We start from the raw sequence: 21,257 nt of genomic DNA, 5'->3' as shown, positions 1-21,257 counted from the left end.
AAATATAACTCAAAAAGTAGCTTATATGAATAAAAATTAATATATTTATGAGAGCTCTACTTTCATATAAAATAAAAATTACCTACATCTTATTTTTCATTGAAATATAATAAATGTATTGATACTTTTAAGTTATATAACTTCACATTTGCGATTATAAACAGGATCACACAAATGTAAATGCCCAATATTGATATGTGAAATTAAGTATCTACTTTCAGTAGTCGATGCGACTGTTGAAATCTCAAAGTTAACTACATTTTTATGATCAAGTACATTCAAAAAATTTTTTTTATTTGTTTTTAATCTTAGTTATCCATAAAGAAATATAAATATATATTTAACATAAAAGATAATGTCAAAATTCATCATGACAGATCCGATACTGTTTATATTTTAAAAGATATCAGTCATATTTTATTTTGTGCATTACCATAAACTTACTGTTCTATGAATACTTTTCGTTAGGTATTACGATGAAATATTACGAAGACTCATTTATAATCATTATTTATTCTGTTGCAGTCTTACGGGCAAACGCTGTTAAAGATAACATTTCGTTTGGTTCAGTCGGTAATCTTGCAAATTCAATTTCTTCGCTAACGCTTTGATCTAAAAAACCAAAAAATATTAAATTAAATGAATTTTCAAAGTTAAATAAATAATTTTTATTTTAAACATCAGCATAAGTCAAATTCGAATCACAGATATAAATAAGAAGTAAGCAAATAAAAAAATAGAACTATAAAAGAAGCGCTATAAGGAGTTCAGTCTTCACCAGCAACAATCTCTTTCAACAAAAACTTCATTGATATGGAGTTGCGAAAACACACGCTGCCTAATGAACAATTTGAGGCATTATGCAGTATATTTACTGCTCATTCAAAACAATATTCTTAGAATTAATTTCCCTTTTTTCCATGCTCTTCTTCAGCTTCCCTCACACTACCTCTATCCTATCTTTTTGGTTTTTAAATGAATCAAAGACTTGGGAAATTTACAAATAGCTCATCAGATAGTTTTTCAAGCAATGATGAGCGACAAATTGTGCATTTTGTTGAATAATTTTTAAAATAGTTCATTGTATTGAACAATCACAAATCAGACCAATAAAATCAAGAGTCACAGAAACACAATCTTCAATCAAATATTATTTTTCTGATACAGAAATTCACTGTGAGAAGAAGTAAACAAAACATAAACAAGCTAGAATTAATGAGTATTTACACGAATATTACTATACCCAGTCTATACACGAATTACTATACCCATATATAGCACCAAGTTCATGTGAAAAGCACTAGTCAATTATAGTAAATAAATAATACAGAAATTTTATAATGATTAAATAAAATGACCAAGACAGAAAGCTTTAGAATTACAGTAAACAAAAAGTTTGTGATTAAATTTGAAAAATAATTCAATTAGAAGAGCAAAACTTTAACAACACTTCATTATAAAACATTAAGCGGCTAAATAATAGATTATAATAATTACCGGAAGGTTCAGCGGGCCATTTCTTATGTGATGGTGCATAAAGACATAGTAATGCAATACAATAAATATTCCACATTCCATACACTCCTGTGAAAAATGCAGAAGTTGTTTCTAATTCTAGATCATCATCCCATTTCCATTGGCCTTCAGCAACCTGTAAAATATTTAATAATCACATAGTTATAAATTAAATACTTGTTTCTAATCTTATAAAGATAAATATAAAAAATAGAATTTATAAAATTATATACTTGTCCAAGAATAAATCCAACGACTGTGAGTGATGCACATAACAAAGTTGCTACCATTAAAAAATTAAAACGATAAATCAATCCTTCATAGTGCAATCTTCGTGCTGAACTCATACTCGGTAAGGCTGCTCTTTTGATGCTAATATTCATAAATACATTCCAGATCATGTATGACAAAAATAATAAGTACAATCCTGCTGAAATACCAGCCAAAATAATGAACGATAACTATTACCAAATAGGAAAATGTAGTTGAAGTAATTGAACGTATTATTTATTATTTTTTTCTAAAGGATACTGCCAATTTGGTGCCAATATTAGTAACCCAAATGGAAAAAAATGGATTTCTTAATTGAACACCTCGTTCACACATGTCAAAAATAAATAAAGAAAGACAGCCAACGACAACTGCGCTTAAATGACGCCAGTAACATTTTAAACTGTTCCTTTGTTCACCCTCTTGAATCTTTAATAAAAGTTAAAATTATGTACAAAGATTTAAATATAAAGTCTGAAGTATAATTATAAATGGTATTTTCTTACCATCAAGTGTTCACCAGCAAAAACGAGCCAAAATGATAAAAGAACGGCATAGAAAACTCCTTGTCTAATGTCACTCAGGAGTAACATAAAAGGCATATCATACGAAAGAGTTAAATATTCTAATGGCACTGAAAAAAAAATATTTTTTAAATTATTCTCTGCTTTTTTATATACACATATCAAATTAAAACATTTCATATTTACTATTTAAGAATGTTACTGCAAGTCCTAAGGCTAACAACATGTACTCTAATAAAGCAGGGGATCTTGACAATAAGTGCACTCTTCTCCAGTACCAAATGAGGAAACAAATAACAATGGGGAAGAAGATGGTTTTCAGACTAACCCAAACTTTAGTGAACCCTCCATTCTGATTTATTACCTATTAAAATTAAAATAAAATTATTTTTTATGCACAGTAAATAAAAAAATATTTTGAAAATAACTTACAGTTAACAATATGTCGGTTATATGTCCCAAACCTTGATTGATATTTTTTTCAGTATCTATTGGTAGACGAATATTTAGCAAATAGTAATCATGATACAAAGATCCTAATTCAAAGAGTGGAATGATTCCGCAGTTGTAGTTGTAATTTTCTTTCGGCTAATTGAAATAAAAAATTATTATACAATTTATCAAATATAAAATAATGTATATGGTTAAATATGATTTTTACAGAATTAATGGGACAGTCCAAATATCGTTTGATTCTCGAGGCAGCATATGGTTTCCATGCATGATCAGGATCACCCTTATTTCTGTATGCTAATCGTGCGTCTAGTGTTATTGGAGTTCTCGGTGCTGTTTATAAAGTTAAAAAATACATGATTATTAAAAGTAACACAAGTCATAAAGTGAATATGACTTTAAAGAGCCACACAATTAATTTTTAAGCAAAATTAAATTGTTATTAGCGTTGTCATTTAAATAAATATATCTAATTACAAACAGATATAAATACACACAGAGAAATATAACACACCAATTTGAATTCCGAGTTTCAAATTAATAACTCCTTAGTAAAAATCAAAAATTCTTAATTGAATTAAAACAATAATTCATCCATTACCTATTTGAAATTCATTGTGATGAACTATTTCAATTTGCAATACTCCAATTAAGTTTTGTTGCCAACGTGAATAGTCCAGAATTTCTTTATTTTTTGGCACAGGCATCTGAAAATACAATTTAAGACTGAAAATCTCAATTCACCATAGCAAATAGTAAATGAAATTCAAATTCTATTGTTTACATAAACATTATACTTTTTAATTTTATTTTTTTCATACTTTTTTAAAGATTTTGATCAATAATTATTATCTATCATAATCAAATATTTTTGAATAGTGCTGATTAATTCCACACTTACTTGAAAACTGAAAACTACTTGATAAGCCTGATATTTACTATCATAATCAAACTGATGCATATCATTATTCTGATATTTTGTATCATAAGTAAATAGGTGCAAATCAACTTTTTCACAAGATCCTTCCCCTCTAGTCCAATACCATTTATTTGGATCTGCTTCAGTACCATTAACACGTTCATCTTTGCAATGAGTTCCTAGAATATTTTGATTACTTGCCGGTCTCGGAGCTAGAATTTCATAGATTTATTTATTTAAATTAATAAAATCTAAGCTAAAAATTTATCAGAAAATATTTAAAAATAAACTCACCAATAAGTCCACCAACAAGAAAGCAGGCGATTTGTGCAATTATTAAAATAGTTACAAGTACCGAGAGCTTTCTACCGCTCAGGTTTTCAATAATAGTACCTTGCATTATGATAGGTTATCCTTTCAAACTCAATTTTTAATAAAATATAAAATACAATTTTAAAATTACAAAGTCAGAGATATTTTATAAATGCTGTAGAACTTTACTATAGTAATTTCAAATGATTGTAGCAACTGGCAGTGTAACTGATCGGTGAAAATTTACCACCCTTAGTTTTTTTACTTTTCTCTTTTGCTAAGGAATAAATGAGGATTGCGAAGGATTTACTCCGTAAGCTACTCTCTTGCTATTGGCTACTGAACAGACATCAAGTCTTCGATGAGAGGACTCTCCAAGCACCAATGACAGTTGCTCTTAAGCACCATGTCGTTGTATGAACATTTGTATGTATAGTTATTATACTTTAAATAGGACTGTTGTTGGGATTGTTCATCCTCGCTCAATAACATGTAATAAAGTGCTTTTAACAAGAACTAATTGCTGAATTTGATACATTTCTTATTGACAAGTTTTCCTGCTTTCACTCTCAAGTATTTATTAAATGGATCATGCAAATCGGAGAAAAATGGTGAATTACAACTCCAAAATTGAATTTACAAATTTAACTTTTCTATAAATAATTATTAAATTTATTCTCATATTTCAATGTTAAAAACTTATAAAATATATAAAAGATTGATGTTATGTAGAATTTTAGCGTTGTCATTTACATATAAGAGGAAATAAATAAAGTTAAATTTCTAGTCTATATGGAAAATTTTCATTAAAAAGTTGAACTTTAAAGATGGCTGATGACATGAACTACTATCAGCGACCTCTAATGAACACCAATGGTGAGATGATGACAATGGCAGACAAACGAGAAGTGTATGAGACAATGGATGCAAATGGCAATGGAAGACCGAAACCAAAACTTATGGAGGTGTTTCACCGACAAAAACGAGATTCCGATGTAAGTTAATTCATGAATTATAATTTTTCAATACTATCTGACTATATAAAAAAAAGACATGTTTAATAGTTACAAAAATTATTCGAAATCTTTTTATAACCAAGAACTATTTATGTTTAGGATGAAACAGAAAGTTCTGATTTGGATTTTGTTTATGATGATACAGACACTCACGTCAATGAAATAGCAGAATTATACAGCTACACGGAGCAGTATGAATTACAACTTAATCTCCAAGTAAGTAAAATCATTACCGTCTAAATGAATGTATGAGATTGATTTTTAATGATAACATAATGATTTCGAATAGGCATTTGAAGATTTAATGGAAAGCTTCCAATTGAGACCATGGTGGCAGAAATTATCTGTGTCTCAACAAAAATCAGTAATATTAAAATTATTAGATCAATTGGAAGTATCTAATAAAGATATGAGGATGAAAGCTGCTAGATGTATACTTTATTTAGCCCAAGGTTGTTGGAGTGAAGTGCAATCAGACAGAGAACAACAAGAATGGACTCGAAAAAATGTAATGTTACTCTATGAAGCTGGTATTTTTTCAACATTTGTTGAACTACTAAATATTGAAATTGAAAATAGTACAGCAGCAAGCTCAGCTATGAGAAAATTAGCTGTCAGTTTAGCAGATTCTGTGGATCTTCGTATTATTTTATCAGTTTTATATATTATTACTGAAGTAATGAGAGAAGAATTAAAAAATTTTAATAACAGTATTTACAAAAAAAATGTCCAAAATTTTAAAGAAGAATTAATTCATCCTTTCAATGATGATTTTTTAATCATGAAACTTCTTGGAATGGTGACATGTTTTTGTAGTGGTTCTGCACCTCATTTTCCTATGAAAAAAGTACTTTTGCTCCTATGGAAATTAATACTTGTATCATTAGGTGGAATTGATGAATTACGAAGATTGAAAAAACAATATCGTGAAGAAGCAGGTTTAGATACCTTACAAGAAGACACAATCGAAGTTACTCGAACAATGCGAGCAAGTTCTCCTCCAACAAGTGGATCTGATTTAATTGGCGAACAACCTTATGTAGCCAATCGACGTCCAAAATTTCGTCGTCGATTAATGAAACAAAGTTCATATGATGAACTTTATGAATTTACCGAAGATGCTCCAGAAGGAAACTCTAACACTACAGAGAATGAAGGAGATAATGAAATGATTGTGTTTATGGAAGATTCACGATTAATCAATTATCCACCAAACAATGGTGAAGATCCTAACAATCAACAGTCACCAAGACCAAGTACACCACAACCGGCAAAAAATAAAGGTCTACCATGGACTCCAAAGGTCAGACAAAAAGACGTGGTAGCATTTTTAGATACATCAAGATTAAAATTTGTTGGATATACACTGGAAAACGACAGCGAAAGCTTGATTGGATTACCTCAACCAATTCATGAAGGAGTTCAAACATTGAAACGACACATGTACACGTCTTTAGCAGAAGTACAAATACAAAAAGAAGAAGAAATAGCTCGGAATCCATTGACTACTTCTGAAACTCCTTTACGACAAACGCCAACTGAAATTTTATATCAAGCAATGTTACCTAATCTTCCACAGTACACAATTGCACTTTTAAAAATATTATTGGCTGCAGCACCTACCAGTAAAACTAAGACTGAAAGTATTAATATTATGGCTGATGTGTTACCAGAAGAAATGCCGTAAGTTATAAACTTAATTTAACCATTTTTCGTCGATATTTCAGTGGAATAAATATTTACAATTTACTTTTTAGAATGACCGTTTTGCAATCAATGAAATTAGGAATTGACGTCAATCGTCATAAAGAAATAATTAATAAAGCTGTATCAGCTATTCTGCTTCTTTTATTGAAACATTTAAAAATCAATCATATTTATCAATTTGAATTTATATCTCAACATTTAGTATTTGCTAATTGTATACCTCTAATTATCAAATTTTTCAATCATAATATCCTGGCATATGTTGAAGCAAAAAATGTGTAAGTTATTTCTTATAAATTTATTGATATCTCTTTTAAATAACATGAACTTATCAGAATTTTTGATCATTTTTTCAGCATTCCAGTCTTAGACTTTCCAATATGTGTAATAGGAGATCAACCAGAATTAACTATAGAATCGCTAGAAGTTGGTGACAGTCAAACATACTCTTGGAGAAATGTATTCTCATGTATTAATCTTTTACGCATTCTTAATAAGCTGACTAAATGGAAGAATAGCAGAATTATGGTAAAATGTTATTATTTTAAATGATTTTTAGTAAATTATTGTATGAAAATTTCATTCATTTAAGATATTTTTATTAGATGTTAGTTGTTTTCAAATCAGCTCCTATTTTAAAACGAGCATTGAAAGTTCGTCATGCAATGATGCAATTGTATGTTCTTAAACTTCTTAAAATGCAAACCAAATATCTGGGTAGGCAATGGCGAAAAACTAATATGAAAACAATTAGTGTAATCTATGCTAAAGTTCGACATCGTTTAAATGACGACTGGGCTTATGGAAATGGTATTTATATTTTTTTTAAAATTTGATTACAGTTTTATTGAATAAACATTTATTTAAAAAATTGTTTTAGACGTTGAAGCCAGATTGTGGGATTTTCAAGCTGAAGAATGTGCATTGAAAGCCTGTGTAGATCAATTTAATAACAGACGCTACTTAAATGTAAATAAGGATGATCAATTTGAGCCTATTGATACATCAATTACATCAGTACTTGGTGCCAACGTTGAGTTGACAGAAGAATTTAAACAACACTATGAATTATGGTTGCAGCAAGAAGTTTTTCAAACAAGTATAGACTGGGATAAATTATTGGAAACTACAAAAACTGAAATATAAATTGATTTTTAGTCATTCTCTGTAGCTCAATGTAACATTGATTTAGTATCCTTTGATTCCTGAGCACGTAATTTTCATTCTATATGATAGAACTAGATCAAAAGCGTTAGTAATTAAATGATTAATAATTTCAAGTCTGAAAGTTGAATAAGTTCAAACATTCGATCTCAGAACTTTGAAGTTTTTAATGCAATAAACCATTGCGTGTAAAAATCTTATTATAATATTTTTAAGTAGTTTTTTATGAATGTAAGAGTGATGATTCTTTTCATATGCCTGCTGATGAATATTACAAGTAATCGTTTATAAACAACTTGTGATATTCTTTTACGTACTATACTGATAATGAATAAATGCATAATATTGAGAGTGAATTTATTAAAAAGAAAAATAGCCGTACTTTATCTGTCAATGAAATGGATTAAATATTAATGCGACAAATTGAATTAATTTGTAATAACTAATGACCAATCGAATGAAAGAAGAAATGTCTTCGTACATTAATTTTTATAAGTGGAGAACTCATTTTTTCTTCAAAATAATACAATAATTATTCAAGATTATTATTATAAATTATAAAAATTATTTTTATTTATTTTATGTCAAGCATTGCGATTACATTTTTTAACCAATAAAAAAAATTAACGGACTTACTGTCTTATTCTATTTTTCTTATTTTCAAATTATTTTTACTATAAAAACGTTGTTTCCATAATTTTTAATAATCTATCGTAAAGTACTTTTTTATGCAAATTCAAAATTTTTTATTATCGATTAAAACTCGTTTAATCACTATTGTAATAGGAATTATATTAAATTATCAAACTAATAGCATTCTATAATGAAATGTTGCATTATTTAACAAAATATAATATCTTTAAATGTTTAAGTAAACATTGTTTAAGGCACTTATTATTTAAACAAAATTATTTGTTAATATATCAGAGTATATTAAAAAGTCAAATCAATGATGGTCTGACCATTTATACGATCCATAATATACAAAATTATTTTTTCCTGCCATTTCATCAGCTTCTTTTGGTCCTCGTGATTTGTACTTATAAGGTATAGGCGGAATTTTTTCTTTCTCTATACGATGAAGTAATGGGGTAAAAATTCGCCAAGCTTCTGAGAGTTCATCACTTCTTACGAAATGCATTTGAGATCCACAAAAAACGTCTAATATCAATCGTTCGTAAGCATCCGGAAGTTTTATATTCTGAAAGTTGAAACCAAATATTACTATTTAATCAACAAGTCAATTAATTATTATACAGTCTAAAAATATGTAAAATAAAAACAACATACTTTATATCTTTTTCCATATGTAAGATCGAGTTCAGTTTCCTCCATGTCAAACGTAATTCCGGGAGTTTTTGTCATCATCTTTATGTATAAAGCTTCACCTGGTTGAACTCTAATTACTAATTCATTCCTTTTCGCCTTTCCATCGAATATGTCTCCCGGAACATCTAAATATTGTACTCTAACTTCTGCTTTCCTTTCATTTAATGCTATAACAGCAAAATCATTAACATATAATATATATTTAACATATAATAAATAATAATTGTTCTGTAAATTTTACCTTTTCCACATTTGAGAATAAACGGTACACCATCCCATCGTTCATTATTTATTTTTAAAACAGCTACTGCAAATGTTGGTGTGGTTGAATTTGGTGGAACTGTTGGATCATCCAGATATCCCATCCTAGCTTCTGGATCATCAGAATCTGGATCACCGACATACTGTCCAAGCACTACATCTTTAAGTTCCACTGGTTTAATACATTTTAAAACTTTCACCTTCTCGTTTCTGTTTTTTTCAGAAAATAAATATTAATAACAATCTTTTTATTACTAATTTATAATTTAAAATACTAAATACCGTATGTCATTAGGACAGCAAGACGCTGGTTTCTCCATAGCAACTAATGATAAGATTTGTAATAAATGATTTTGCATAACATCACGTATAATTCCAAATTCATCAAAATATCCTCCACGTCCTTGTGTACCAAAAGGTTCTTTAAATGTAATCTGTATAGATGCAATATTGTCTCGATTCCATGTAGGATTAAATACTCTATTTCCAAATCTTAATGTCATCAAATTTTGAACCATTTCTTTACCTAAATAATGATCTATTCGATATAACTGCTCTTCTTTAAATAATGAAGCCAAATGATCTGATAATCGTTGCGATGTCGACGAATCACGACCAAATGGCTTTTCAATAATTATTCTGGACCAGCCTCTGTAAATAATAAACAACATCAATCAATTATTAATTTTATGGTAACACATCCCTAGTAGCCAGCACTGACGTCAGAATTTTCGTCAGACTTACGTACGTCTGTTTCCGTTCTCCATCAGATTGCTATTCACTGTCTGACGTTAAATTTCCTGACGAAAATCTTACATCTATCTACTTTAGAAAAACGGCAGATCCATACGTAAATGACAAACTTAGGTCGACATACGTAAGTCTGCCATTAGCTACTAAGGATATCTCGAATAACATATTAGAACCCAAAAGATCTATCAATATACAGAAATATATGCAAATTCTTTTAATAACTTTAAGTATATTCAAATTACAGCAAATTGACAAATCCATTAAAAATTAATTACGTACTTTTTTCCCATACAAGTATTCCTGATGTGGACGGTAACTTCTTCGAACACTGACGGAGGTAGTGCAAGGTAAAATAATCTATTAGCATCTGCTCCATTTTCATACTTCATTAATTCATTGTTAAGATCCATAAAACTTTTCTCTGAGTCATAAGGTCCGCTTTGATAATGATTAAGTTTCCAAAATTCTTCATATTTTTGCTCTTCGCCGGGTTTTAATTTCATATATGGATGGCATCGATTTCTTAAGTCTTCAAGAGTCAAATTACTTCTTGCATATCCAAAAAAAGTTGTTGGTTTTGGTAAAAGATTATCTCTAAATAACCACCAAAGCGTTGGATAAATTTTTTTCTTAGCTAAATCACCCTGTAAAATATTTTTACAAATATTTGCTATTATAATATCTAGGTTATTAGTGTTTTTAAGAATTTTTTATACCAAAAATAGTTAGAGAAGAAAAGAAAAAAATATGTTTATATTATTTGATAATGAAATGTTTACATACAGAAGCACCAAGTGTAATAAATATATGAGGAATTTGGCCGTAAAAATGGGTTCCTTCCAAACGGTCCATTTCATCATGTTTAAGAGATTGCCTTATAATCATAAGGCTCTCTTCTGTCGAAGCTCCTGTATCAAGAATACAAATTAACAATTAACTATTATTACAATAAATAACATTTTTAAAATTGTTTATCACTGAGAAATGAAATAGTTTCAATGGAAATTTACTATGTAAAATATGAAAAAAAAACAATAAATGACTTACTAATAACTTTGTTATGGTTCATGATTAATGAGTTTATTTATTAAATAAATAAATAAATATTGTCTATCGTGTAATCGAGTTGACTTCACTAACTGTTTTAGTTTGTGACTCTATCTAAATCTACTTGATTTGAACTCAAAGACTATCGTCGTTGCTGACAACTGACTATTTCGCGAAACTCAAGCACGAACACTCGAGGCATATTTTTTCTACTCGTTAACATTTCCAATACAACTATGTATCACGAGTATCATTCGTTGTCATTATATCATGAACAACGAATAAAAATCTTGCTTTTCTTTTTGTAACTATTCCAAACAGAAAGAATGTGAGAATACATTTTCAAAAAAATTCTAGATTGTGTACATTCACTTTTATGTTATTTGATACTTTTTATATAAATTTTTTTTACTCAATAGAAAAATTTAATTTCAACATCAAGGTCAAAGTAAATGACGCGAGAATTGTATAGTTAGAAAAAAAATATGAGATGTAGTTAATTATTTTACAAATTCATATAATGGACCTTCAAAATAAGTCATTAACTTGATATTACATTTTTGAATTTTATTATAACTTATCCACATTGTCATATAACTTAAAACATTTAATACAATATAAAATAATTATGTAAGTATAACCGGAATACGATAGTTACTATGAGTAATACTGATAATCTTACTATCCTTTTGTAAATTTACAAAATCACAATTAATTATATTCGATTTAAAGTAAATATTTTTTGAATATAAGAAATGTAAGTGTTAGACATTGTCAAATTTTTTAAAATTAATTTGTAATATTGTAAAAAAAAAATTTTTAAATAAAATTTGACGAAAGATTCATTTTTGACTGCACCATTTGATGAATTGAATAAATGATATACTCAAAAAATGTAAATATACAAAATAATTCAAAAATAATCAATTACAAACTTGATTAAAGAATTATCCTTGACACTGAAAATTAAACTCAAGTAAAAGGTTTAGATGCAAATGTACTTCCATTTATAAGATATTACACTACCTGAGAATCTTTTATAAACCAATCACATCTTACTTTATGAGTACATTGTAATTTTACTCTATGTCAAGGTGAAATAATTCAAGGTGGGGGATATTCTATTAGATAAATCTTGAAATGTCATGAAAAAAGATGAATTACTGTGAACATTGTATTATTAGAATAATCTATTGACTATGATAAAATCTTATTTATTACTTTTAAATAAGACAAACCTTAGCCTAGGCCAAGATTTTTCATTCTTCTAATGTTTTTAACATAATTAACTAACAATAAGTAATATTAATACTAAAATTGTTATATTAGTTATCGATGTTACAATTCAATATCTTTAATTTTATATATAAAAATTGCATAAGGTTGATTTTCAGTTGATTGTAATGAAATTATAGAATTGAATTAATGATTTTTTTTAATATTATGAATATAATTGAATTTATGAAAAAATAAATATTATGGATTTTATAATCTAATGTTGTGGTTCAATTATTCGATTTATTAGTAAATTTTATCTATTCATAAACGCATGTAATTTTATCGAGAATTAAGAGATAATAATAATACAAAGAAAATGATAATGTTTCGCATTGACCTTCAAACGGAAGTTCATGAATCGTAAGTGAGAGTAAGTATTCCCTCTCTTATTTGGAGTATTCACGTGCGATTGTATACCACATACACGTGTGTGAATCATTCGATACTCTTAAACTCAATGTATTAGTAACGTGGCGTGATTTCCAATGACATAACGAAATAAAGATACGATAACTGATAGATATCAATTAATTTTAATCCTTGTCATACAATAAATTTTAAAAATATCTAATGTACCGATAATTTTCATATTAGTATAATAACAACATTACATTTTTTGCATCATTAGAAAACAAAATGAGTAAAAACGAAATATCAAGTTGTATATATGTATGTGATTACATGTATACAATATTTACATTTTATGTATTACGATTTATTAAATAATTTTATAAATAAAATTGATTGAACTCACTTCTCTCCGTTGGTCCCATTATCACTTATTGATGTAATTTATTAATAAAAAATTTATATTATTCGAATATATCGAGATCTTTTCTTCAAATTTACAATTTTTGATGTAAACTTTAATTTATAAAAAATCTCTTCGTATAAAGTATCATGTAACCTGTAATGAAACAATAATTAAAAATTCTAAAAAGAAATCTTTTACTTTTTTCATATCAGTAATTAGTTGTTAATTTGTATTTAACTTACTGCTTCCACTTATTTATCAATAATACTCAATTTAACTAGTCACTCTTATTAATTACTATTGAAAATTATTGTACTTTTATCTATGAACTATGCGTCGTCATCAAAAGTGATTTACTATTACGACAGGTGTTAAAAAATTATCACGAATGTATCAGAATGGAGATTTTATTATGTTAGCTCTAAATAATGAAAATTTCTTAAAATATTGGAATTAGTTAAACGGTTAAGTCAAAAAAATTTGCATTGCCAATAAATAAAATAATACTGAAGGATTAAATTATGTTTTTTATCCAACAATAAATATACTTTTTCGTCTGTTAAAATGCTTGAAAGTTCCATCTGGCGTGAATCGTTGTAATTTGCCGGTAGAAAAAATATTTCTCTTGAAATACAGAAATATACAAAATTTTTTGCAAAGTAAATGAATAATAATTTTATTATCCGTTTGTGGTTTTAAAAACCAAACTTACTTATTGTGAACTATTTTTATTATTGACAGAAATTATTATTTACTTAAGTGATTTAAATATGAAAACTTTAGCTTTATATTATAACCTCTATTTATAGTAAACATCACAATTAAATTGTAAATGTTTTAGATCATGCGAAAACCTATATGGGGTCCAATAAGATATCCTGTTGGCAGGATAAAGCGTTCTTTTCAACCTGAAGAAACAGTACCAATACTCCCTGATGATATGCCTTTAAAATTAAAAAATCGTGTCGCATCTAAAGGCTCAGCTACTCAAGGTAAATCTGTAATTTTAATTTATTTATCATTATTTTTAATTTACAATTTTAGTAATAAAAAATTGATCAAATTTGCATACTTTATTTTATAGAGAAGGGTTGTTTTCAAGAAATTGTCGTCGCTATTACATGTTTATCAGCAAATAATTTCGAAAATAAAGAATGTCTGAAAGAAATTAAAGATTATCAAGACTGTTTTAAGCTGCATTTAGCTAATAAAGCTAAAACAAAGGAAGAAATTAAATCAGGCAAGTTAATCCCTGGATCTAAGCATCTTAAATTTAACCAATTAAACCAATTATTATCTCGATATCCTCAACAGTGAAAAACAGTAATTATGGATTTATTATTTTATTAAATACTGTAAGAATACTGTAGATAAATTTACATTAAATTACTTATGCTTTATTATAAAAAATAAATACAATTTATTAAATCTATTTATTCGTCTCTAAGTACTTCAGATTTTTTGGTCCTACTGAAGTATTATTTAGTCTTTTAACAGCAAGTCTGGTTCGATATCCTGCATGAGATATATTTAACTATTAATATAGTACAAAAACTTAAAATATTTGTAATAATTATAAGATATTCTGTTAACTTACGGAATGGTTGGCTTGTTTCTTGTAGAGTAATTAACTTTTTTTCAATTCTTCTCAAAACTTTATTGTATTCTAAATTTTCATCCTGATAAGAGTAATATGAGTAAAGGAGTATACTCACACATAATAACAATCCTCCTTTTCTTAAACACCAAGTATAATAAGTTACTTGTATCTACAAAAGTTTTCAATATTTCATTAATTACTAGTATTTAAAAAAATCAAAATGATAAAAAATTGGTCAACAATTTTACTTCATAACTATTTAAATCATATTTGGTAACTTCTTTAAAATTACCTGATCATCTGGTGTGATAGTGTTCAAATTATATTGAACTAACATTCTCTCTATAACAACATTCAAACTAAGAATCACAAAAAGAGTGAGTCGACATTCTGATGTACGTTTTGATGAAGTAAATAATGTACAGGTAATACATGCTACGATATAAAATATAATTGATTGAAACCAGGAAACTTCTCCAATAACCCAATCTTGAAATGTGCGCATATAAGAGAATATGTCATTGAGTAGAACTTGTTGGCTTTCAGAATTCTCCCTAGATTAATTATTTTATTTATTAAATAAGGTATTGTTTATGAATAATCACTGCAACTAAAATTTATTACTAAATTGAGTACTTACTTGAAATCAAGAATCATTGTATTAACTGATTCTGCAGAAGTCCTTATAACATTATCAAGTTTATTACCGTGTATTAATAGTTCACTCTGCATTCGTAAACCTTCTTTTTGATTTTCTATCATTGATCCTTGTAGTTCAGAAGCTTCGAGTAATTGTTGTATCATTTTTGATGAAGCGTCATACAGTCTAGATAATAGAATTTGATTAATAACCGAATCATAACATAAAACAAAATTTTACAGATAAAAATACGAAAAATAATTATTTTTTGAATAAATCCTATAATTTAAAAAAGCTACCTTTCAAATGTTTTTTGAGTTTCAACCTGCCATAATTCGTGATTTAAATAAAAACAAATATTCGTTGTATGGGTATAAAATTCATTATAAACTCCAAAAGCACGATCTGACATACTATTGATGCATTTTCTGCAAAATATAAATAATCATAATAATAATAATGAAAAGGTACTAAAAATAAATTAAATTTTTATATTATAGATACAAATTCTTCTCGTTACGTACTTCCTCATTTGCTCCGTTTCACTGAGATAACAATCGTAAGTCATGTGCCCTGAATCTTCTAAAAAACAATTAGCTAGTTTTAAAGCAAGCAAGGAATGCTCTTGGTCATTTAATTTATCACACTTTTGTTTTAATGATTTGAGTGCGTTATGCCAACATGGTCCATGAGTTGGTAAACTTGATTTTTCTAAAAAAAAAAAAACAAAACCAAATTTTAAATTTGATAAGCTCTAATAATATTAGATAAAATATAATGTCACACAAAAAACACCTTTTAATCGAAGGTATTCTCTTTCTCCTAACTTCTTTAAAATCATGTCGCCTTCCAAAGTACATACAAACGTAAGTTTGAAATAGAATAATAAAATAAATAAGATACTCATTTTGTTTTTTTTTATAACTGATTTCTTTAGTATTTTAACTTGAATAAATTAAAAATTTAAATTATTGTAATATGATTAAAATCATAATGGTTAAAATCAATTTAATATTATAATTTAATGACTTTTACACAATATTGAAAACAAATGATGTTTGAAATTCATATTAAATTGTAACGTATTTTACGTTTAATACTAATATAAACTAAATTTATGTTTTCATCACAACACACAAAATTGAATTTAATTCATTATTGTTTCACTACAGTTTGACACATCTTCTTGTCAACGTACGGTTTGGAGTTCAAAAATCCGTTGAAAATGAAAGCCTCCCCCCTGTCTGTTTATTATCTATCTTTTTCTCACCACTTTTCTCTTTCATGTGCAGCTGCACTCGTTTGAAGGATGTGAATCCCAGCTAATTAATAGAGGACAGTGGTTTCATATTTTTTCATAGTCATGGCGTGCTAGGTTTTTATTTTTTAAATTATGTTTCTGATAATGAAAGAGGACATTTATTAAAACAATATTTGCATAATTTTGTTTTAAAGTATTGGCAGAAAAATATTGGCACAGGATTATACTCTATTGTCGCTTGAAGCGATATCTCTCTTAAAATACCTGACATATTTTTGAATTTTTAACATAAAAATTCTTTGCCAAGACCTTAGGAGTGCATAAACAATGTATCTTAAGAAGCTTCTTAAATAAGTAAATAAAAAATCATAAATAATTAAATTCGATGTAAATCGAGTATTAATTTTAATTGTTTAATTGTGTGAAATTTAAGATATTATTTATGGAAATGAAAAATTTTTAATTTTTTATATAGAAATTGACACCAATGCCCTCTATTTTGTTATTGAATTGCGCCACCTATCGTTTAATCTTAGCAGTATTAAAAAATCTGAAAATCATCTTTCTATCATTATTTATATTTTTTGTATTTTCTGCAGTAGTTTTACATAAAAAGAATCATTTTTAACCAATTTCGATGATTGTATGAAAATATTATGAATTTTATCATTGATTATTTAACGTTTGTTAAACAAACATGTCGATCATCCATGAAGAAAAATTTATATTTCAAAATAACTCTTATTTTTTTATATTACATATTAATAAAATTAAAAAGATTAAAACAAATGAAAATAAATGTACTTTCATTACCTGACGACGTTTTCGATCATATAATTTATAAATATTATGACAACGAAAAATTCTATGTAGGTACTATATCATGTGCTTTTGGAATAATTGATAGCAACAATCCTCAACCAACGTGGATAAACATTTGTAGTACCAATTCAAAAAGAAAATATAAAATATTTGTGATACCATTTAATAATGCTACGAGAAATGAAATTTATACTTCTGAAACTTCATTGTTTAATATTGAAAAATTACTTGATGTTAATAAAAATTCATCATACTTCTTGGGTAAGTTTTATAAAAATCAATGTCGTCAATAAAAAATTGGTTAATTCTTACTATTTTTGTACAGTTCCTACCGATCAAAAACACTCAGAATGGGCACAAGAAATAAAAGTGTCACTTTTATCGAACCCTTATGAATGTACAAATGATCTAATAGACTCTCTATTAAAGAATTATTTTTCTTATCCTCGATATTTAAGAAGAAATGATTTCATTAACATTTCAATTAAAAGATACGCACCAGAATTTTTATATACTATGGGACAACCTTCATTGACTAATTTATATTTCAAAGTAAATAATATTAAAATTAATAACGAAAGCACGTGTAGATCTTGTTATGTTTCTCAAAATAAGTCAACACTTATTCAAGAATCTACAGCTTTTGAATATCTTCCTCCATCATATTCCATTCCTTTATTACAAGATTGTGCTTCAACTGTAGAAGAAGAAATCAAACGAAATAACGTTAATAATTATCCATTTCTTTCGTCCAAACCATTTGAAATTCTAAAAGCTTCAATACTTCCATTCGTGATTTCAGGTAAGGTGTAGACAACTTTTTGGAGTAATTCAAAACTTATGATACTTAAGGCTCTATCGTTATGTTTGATATCTTGAATCCTTGTTTATTAATTTATGTAGAGTTATGTTACAGATAATTGGAAAGAGCTTAAACCAGTATTTTTGATAAAAGGTCCATCAGGATGTGGGAAATATAAACTCATAAATAGTGTTGCAAAATATATGGGTTTTAATTTCTATAATATTGATTGTTCTGAAATTCAGACCGTATCACCTTCTCAAACAGAAGCTAAACTTCGATTAGCTTTTAATCAAGCTGAACAATCAGTTCCATGTATACTTAAATTAAGTAATATACAAGTAAGTATTAAAAGATATATATTTGTAACAGTCAAAAGTTAGTCAAAGATATTTTCTTATCATTCTTTTTAGATTTTTGGCAAAAATGCAGAAGGAAAAATCGACGAAAGAATCACATCCAGTTTTTCTGAGCAGTTAAATGATTTATATAAAACAAAGATGACATTACCTTTGATAATTATAGCCACGCTAGAAGGAACTGATATTCCTTTAGATATCAAAAGGAATTTTATCGAAGAAATTCAGATTGATCATTTAACTCAAAATGAACGAATCGAATTACTTGATTGGTTTTTAAAAGTAAATGGAATAAAATATCAAGCGGATTTATCAAAAATAGCATCGATGTGTTCAGGTTATACATTCTATAATATAGAAAATTTAACATTACAAGCGATTACAAATTATCACAAGCGAATTTTAACTGAAGGAGAATTAAATATAAATGATGATGATTTTCTAAAGGCACACAGTAAGTATTAAAATTTTTCAGTGAAAAATACTTAAAGATAGATTAAATAATATATAATAGAACGATATTGTAATGTATTATTTATTTAAACTTCAAGAAAATTCATTGTCACTAAAGTACCTTTCAGTTTTATAATAAAATTATTTATTTTTCATTTTAGATGACCTACGATCCATTTTTTCCAGTCAAATCGGAGCTCCAAAATGCCCAGAAGTGTATTGGAAAGATATCGGTGGACTTGCAAATTTAAAACACGAAATTATTCGTCGAATTGAAATCCCTTTAATTCATGGATTTGGAGTTCAAAGTGGTGGTATATTATTTTACGGACCTCCAGGAACGGGAAAAACACTTTTAGCTAAAGCAGTAGCTACTGAATGTAAGCTGAACTTTCTAGCAGTAAAAGGACCGGAATTATTGAATATGTACGTTGGGCAAAGTGAAAAAAATGTAAGAGATTTATTCGAACGTGCACGAGCTGCATCACCTTGTATTATATTTTTCGATGAGTTGGATGCTCTTGCACCAAATCGTGGCCGTAGTGGTGACAGTGGAGGCGTAATGGATCGTGTAGTATCTCAATTATTGGCTGAAATGGATGGCCTTGGTAGTTCTGCAAAAACTTTTATAATTGGTGCTACAAATAGACCAGATTTAATTGATCCTGCCCTTTTACGACCAGGACGATTTGACAAATTACTTTATATTGGAGTTTATTCTGATCCAGATTCTCAATTGAGTGTATTGCAAGCAATCACTCGTAAGTTTCATTTAGCAGATAATGTAAAACTTGATGATATTGTGAATAAGTTACCGTCCAATTTAACTGGTGCTGATTTACAGTCATTATGCTCAAATGCCTGGCTTAATGCAGCTCGTAACGTAATAGAAACTTATGAAAAATCATTGAAAAGTGTTGATCCTCAAAAAAAATTAGAAAATGTTAATCAAAAACCGAAAGGTCCGATAAAAGTATGTTTGAATAATTTTCTTGAAGCACTACATACATTGGTGCCTTCTATCAGTAAAGAAGAGTTAAATCGATACGAACAACTTCATCAACAATTAACTTTAAAAAAATGAAAACACAAATGACAACAAAATTTTTTTTCCATTTTCAACAAATCGAAACCAATTATGTACAACATAAAATTGGAAAATTTTAATAATTTGTGATTAATTATGTACATATAGATTCATAAATGTATATATGGAATTAGTAGAATGGTTTTTTATAATTAAAAAAAAAAAAAAAACTTTTGATACGTAGAATTCATTTTGTATACTATAATATGTACAAAATGTAAAAAATACTCGAATTAAATATCTGTATCTATAAATCGAAAAACTTACTAGATTTTTTTTATTTTTTATAAAAGTTTTTCATGCTTAAAAAACAAATATTATAACATTGTTTTTAAATTAATTGTAGACTATAATAGTCAATAAAGACTTTATTAAGCCAACAGCAAGTATGATTTAAAGAATATATGACAAATTAAAACATTTATACATTGTTAATTTAGATTTATTACCCGTACAATCCAACTGTTTCCAATTGAATTTCTTTATTTCAACAGGAACAATTAAATTTCATTGGAAATAAATCTGAATTGGTATTAATAAGAGAATTTCTATTTTAGAAGTTCAATTACTTGATTCTATAAAAACAGTACTAATACTACCAATGAGAAAACTATCTAACACTTGAAAAATTAACAAAAAATCGGTATTTAAGATAAGATATCAAAGTGGACCAATCAATTCTGTTTATGTAGGTTTAATCTCAAATTTAGATTTTTAAAACTTAACTATACGGTGTTTTTGAAATAAAAAATATTACAACTGGAAACAGCATTACTAAAGAAAAAGATGTTACATATTTGCTAAAGAAGTATAAAATATATACTGCACCCACTATGTTTATTAACTCATATTATGGAATATTTTGAGATCGATCCAATTATTTCAATATTATTAGTTATTATATAATTGGAGCAATAATTAGAATATTACT

General features: G+C 27.3%; 5 protein-coding genes across 12 annotated transcripts; 3 read left to right on the top strand and 2 right to left on the bottom strand.

Annotated features, from left to right (window-relative positions):
* Positions 1-494: 494 nt before the first annotated feature.
* Positions 495-4,348, bottom strand: wls (Wnt ligand secretion mediator). The gene is made up of 11 exons (XM_035092712.1): positions 3,976-4,348; positions 3,664-3,893; positions 3,364-3,469; positions 2,971-3,095; positions 2,742-2,897; positions 2,496-2,673; positions 2,292-2,419; positions 2,047-2,214; positions 1,749-1,976; positions 1,498-1,651; positions 495-612 (listed from the first exon to the last, which is right to left on the bottom strand). The coding sequence occupies exons 1-11, from the start codon at positions 4,079-4,081 to the stop codon at positions 512-514; spliced, it is 1,680 nt and encodes a 559-aa protein (XP_034948603.1). The 5' UTR covers positions 4,082-4,348; the 3' UTR covers positions 495-511.
* A 49-nt stretch (positions 4,349-4,397) lies between these two features.
* Strip (striatin interacting protein) lies at positions 4,398-7,886 on the top strand. 3 transcript variants are annotated; one of them, XM_035092711.1, is made up of 8 exons: positions 4,398-4,419; positions 4,821-4,988; positions 5,109-5,225; positions 5,299-6,692; positions 6,767-6,994; positions 7,073-7,244; positions 7,322-7,526; positions 7,597-7,886. In XM_035092711.1, the coding sequence occupies exons 2-8, from the start codon at positions 4,821-4,823 to the stop codon at positions 7,860-7,862; spliced, it is 2,550 nt and encodes an 849-aa protein (XP_034948602.1). In that variant the 5' UTR covers positions 4,398-4,419; the 3' UTR covers positions 7,863-7,886. The 3 variants fall into 3 exon arrangements, with proteins under 3 accessions (XP_034948602.1, XP_034948601.1, XP_034948600.1); XM_035092710.1 differs by lacking the exon at positions 4,398-4,419 and adding an exon at positions 4,429-4,566; XM_035092709.1 differs by lacking the exon at positions 4,398-4,419 and adding an exon at positions 4,429-4,604.
* Positions 7,887-8,560: 674 nt separating this feature from the next.
* Positions 8,561-16,470, bottom strand: Zw (glucose-6-phosphate 1-dehydrogenase Zw). Of its 5 annotated transcripts, XM_035093207.1 has the most exons (12): positions 16,338-16,470; positions 16,067-16,253; positions 15,842-15,970; positions 15,543-15,728; positions 15,195-15,456; positions 14,900-15,071; positions 11,007-11,131; positions 10,503-10,867; positions 9,753-10,121; positions 9,451-9,680; positions 9,171-9,376; positions 8,561-9,081 (listed from the first exon to the last, which is right to left on the bottom strand). In XM_035093207.1, the coding sequence occupies exons 1-12, from the start codon at positions 16,447-16,449 to the stop codon at positions 8,827-8,829; spliced, it is 2,598 nt and encodes an 865-aa protein (XP_034949098.1). In that variant the 5' UTR covers positions 16,450-16,470; the 3' UTR covers positions 8,561-8,826. The 5 variants fall into 5 exon arrangements, with proteins under 5 accessions (XP_034949098.1, XP_034949095.1, XP_034949096.1 ...); XM_035093204.1 differs by lacking the exons at positions 14,900-15,071; positions 15,195-15,456; positions 15,543-15,728; ... (1 more) ...; positions 16,067-16,253; positions 16,338-16,470 and adding exons at positions 13,303-13,455; positions 13,545-13,704 and having other exon boundaries at positions 8,572-9,081; XM_035093205.1 differs by lacking the exons at positions 14,900-15,071; positions 15,195-15,456; positions 15,543-15,728; ... (1 more) ...; positions 16,067-16,253; positions 16,338-16,470 and adding an exon at positions 12,206-12,329 and having other exon boundaries at positions 8,572-9,081.
* LOC118072983 (uncharacterized) lies at positions 13,812-14,634 on the top strand. Its single transcript, XM_035093208.1, has 3 exons — positions 13,812-13,961; positions 14,144-14,294; positions 14,387-14,634. Exons 2-3 carry the CDS (start codon positions 14,147-14,149, stop codon positions 14,617-14,619), a joined length of 381 nt encoding a protein of 126 aa, XP_034949099.1. The 5' UTR covers positions 13,812-13,961; positions 14,144-14,146; the 3' UTR covers positions 14,620-14,634.
* A 975-nt stretch (positions 16,471-17,445) lies between the features above and the next one.
* Pex6 (peroxin 6) lies at positions 17,446-20,515 on the top strand. 2 transcript variants are annotated; one of them, XM_035093037.1, is made up of 5 exons: positions 17,446-17,886; positions 17,951-18,427; positions 18,542-18,768; positions 18,841-19,240; positions 19,401-20,515. In XM_035093037.1, exons 1-5 carry the CDS (start codon positions 17,460-17,462, stop codon positions 20,321-20,323), a joined length of 2,454 nt encoding a protein of 817 aa, XP_034948928.1. In that variant the 5' UTR covers positions 17,446-17,459; the 3' UTR covers positions 20,324-20,515. The 2 variants fall into 2 exon arrangements, with proteins under 2 accessions (XP_034948928.1, XP_034948929.1); XM_035093038.1 differs by lacking the exon at positions 17,446-17,886 and having other exon boundaries at positions 18,291-18,427; positions 18,529-18,768; positions 19,401-20,512.
* Positions 20,516-21,257: the final 742 nt, after the last annotated feature.

The sequence above is a fragment of the Chelonus insularis genome, unplaced genomic scaffold (genome assembly GCF_013357705.1).
Source record: "Chelonus insularis isolate UGA/USDA-ARS -01 unplaced genomic scaffold, ASM1335770v1 contig_94_pilon, whole genome shotgun sequence".
Classification (NCBI taxonomy): Eukaryota; Metazoa; Arthropoda; class Insecta; order Hymenoptera; family Braconidae; genus Chelonus; species Chelonus insularis.
The sequence above is the reverse complement of the archived record's forward strand: the minus strand, read 5'-3'. Positions and strand labels throughout refer to the sequence as shown.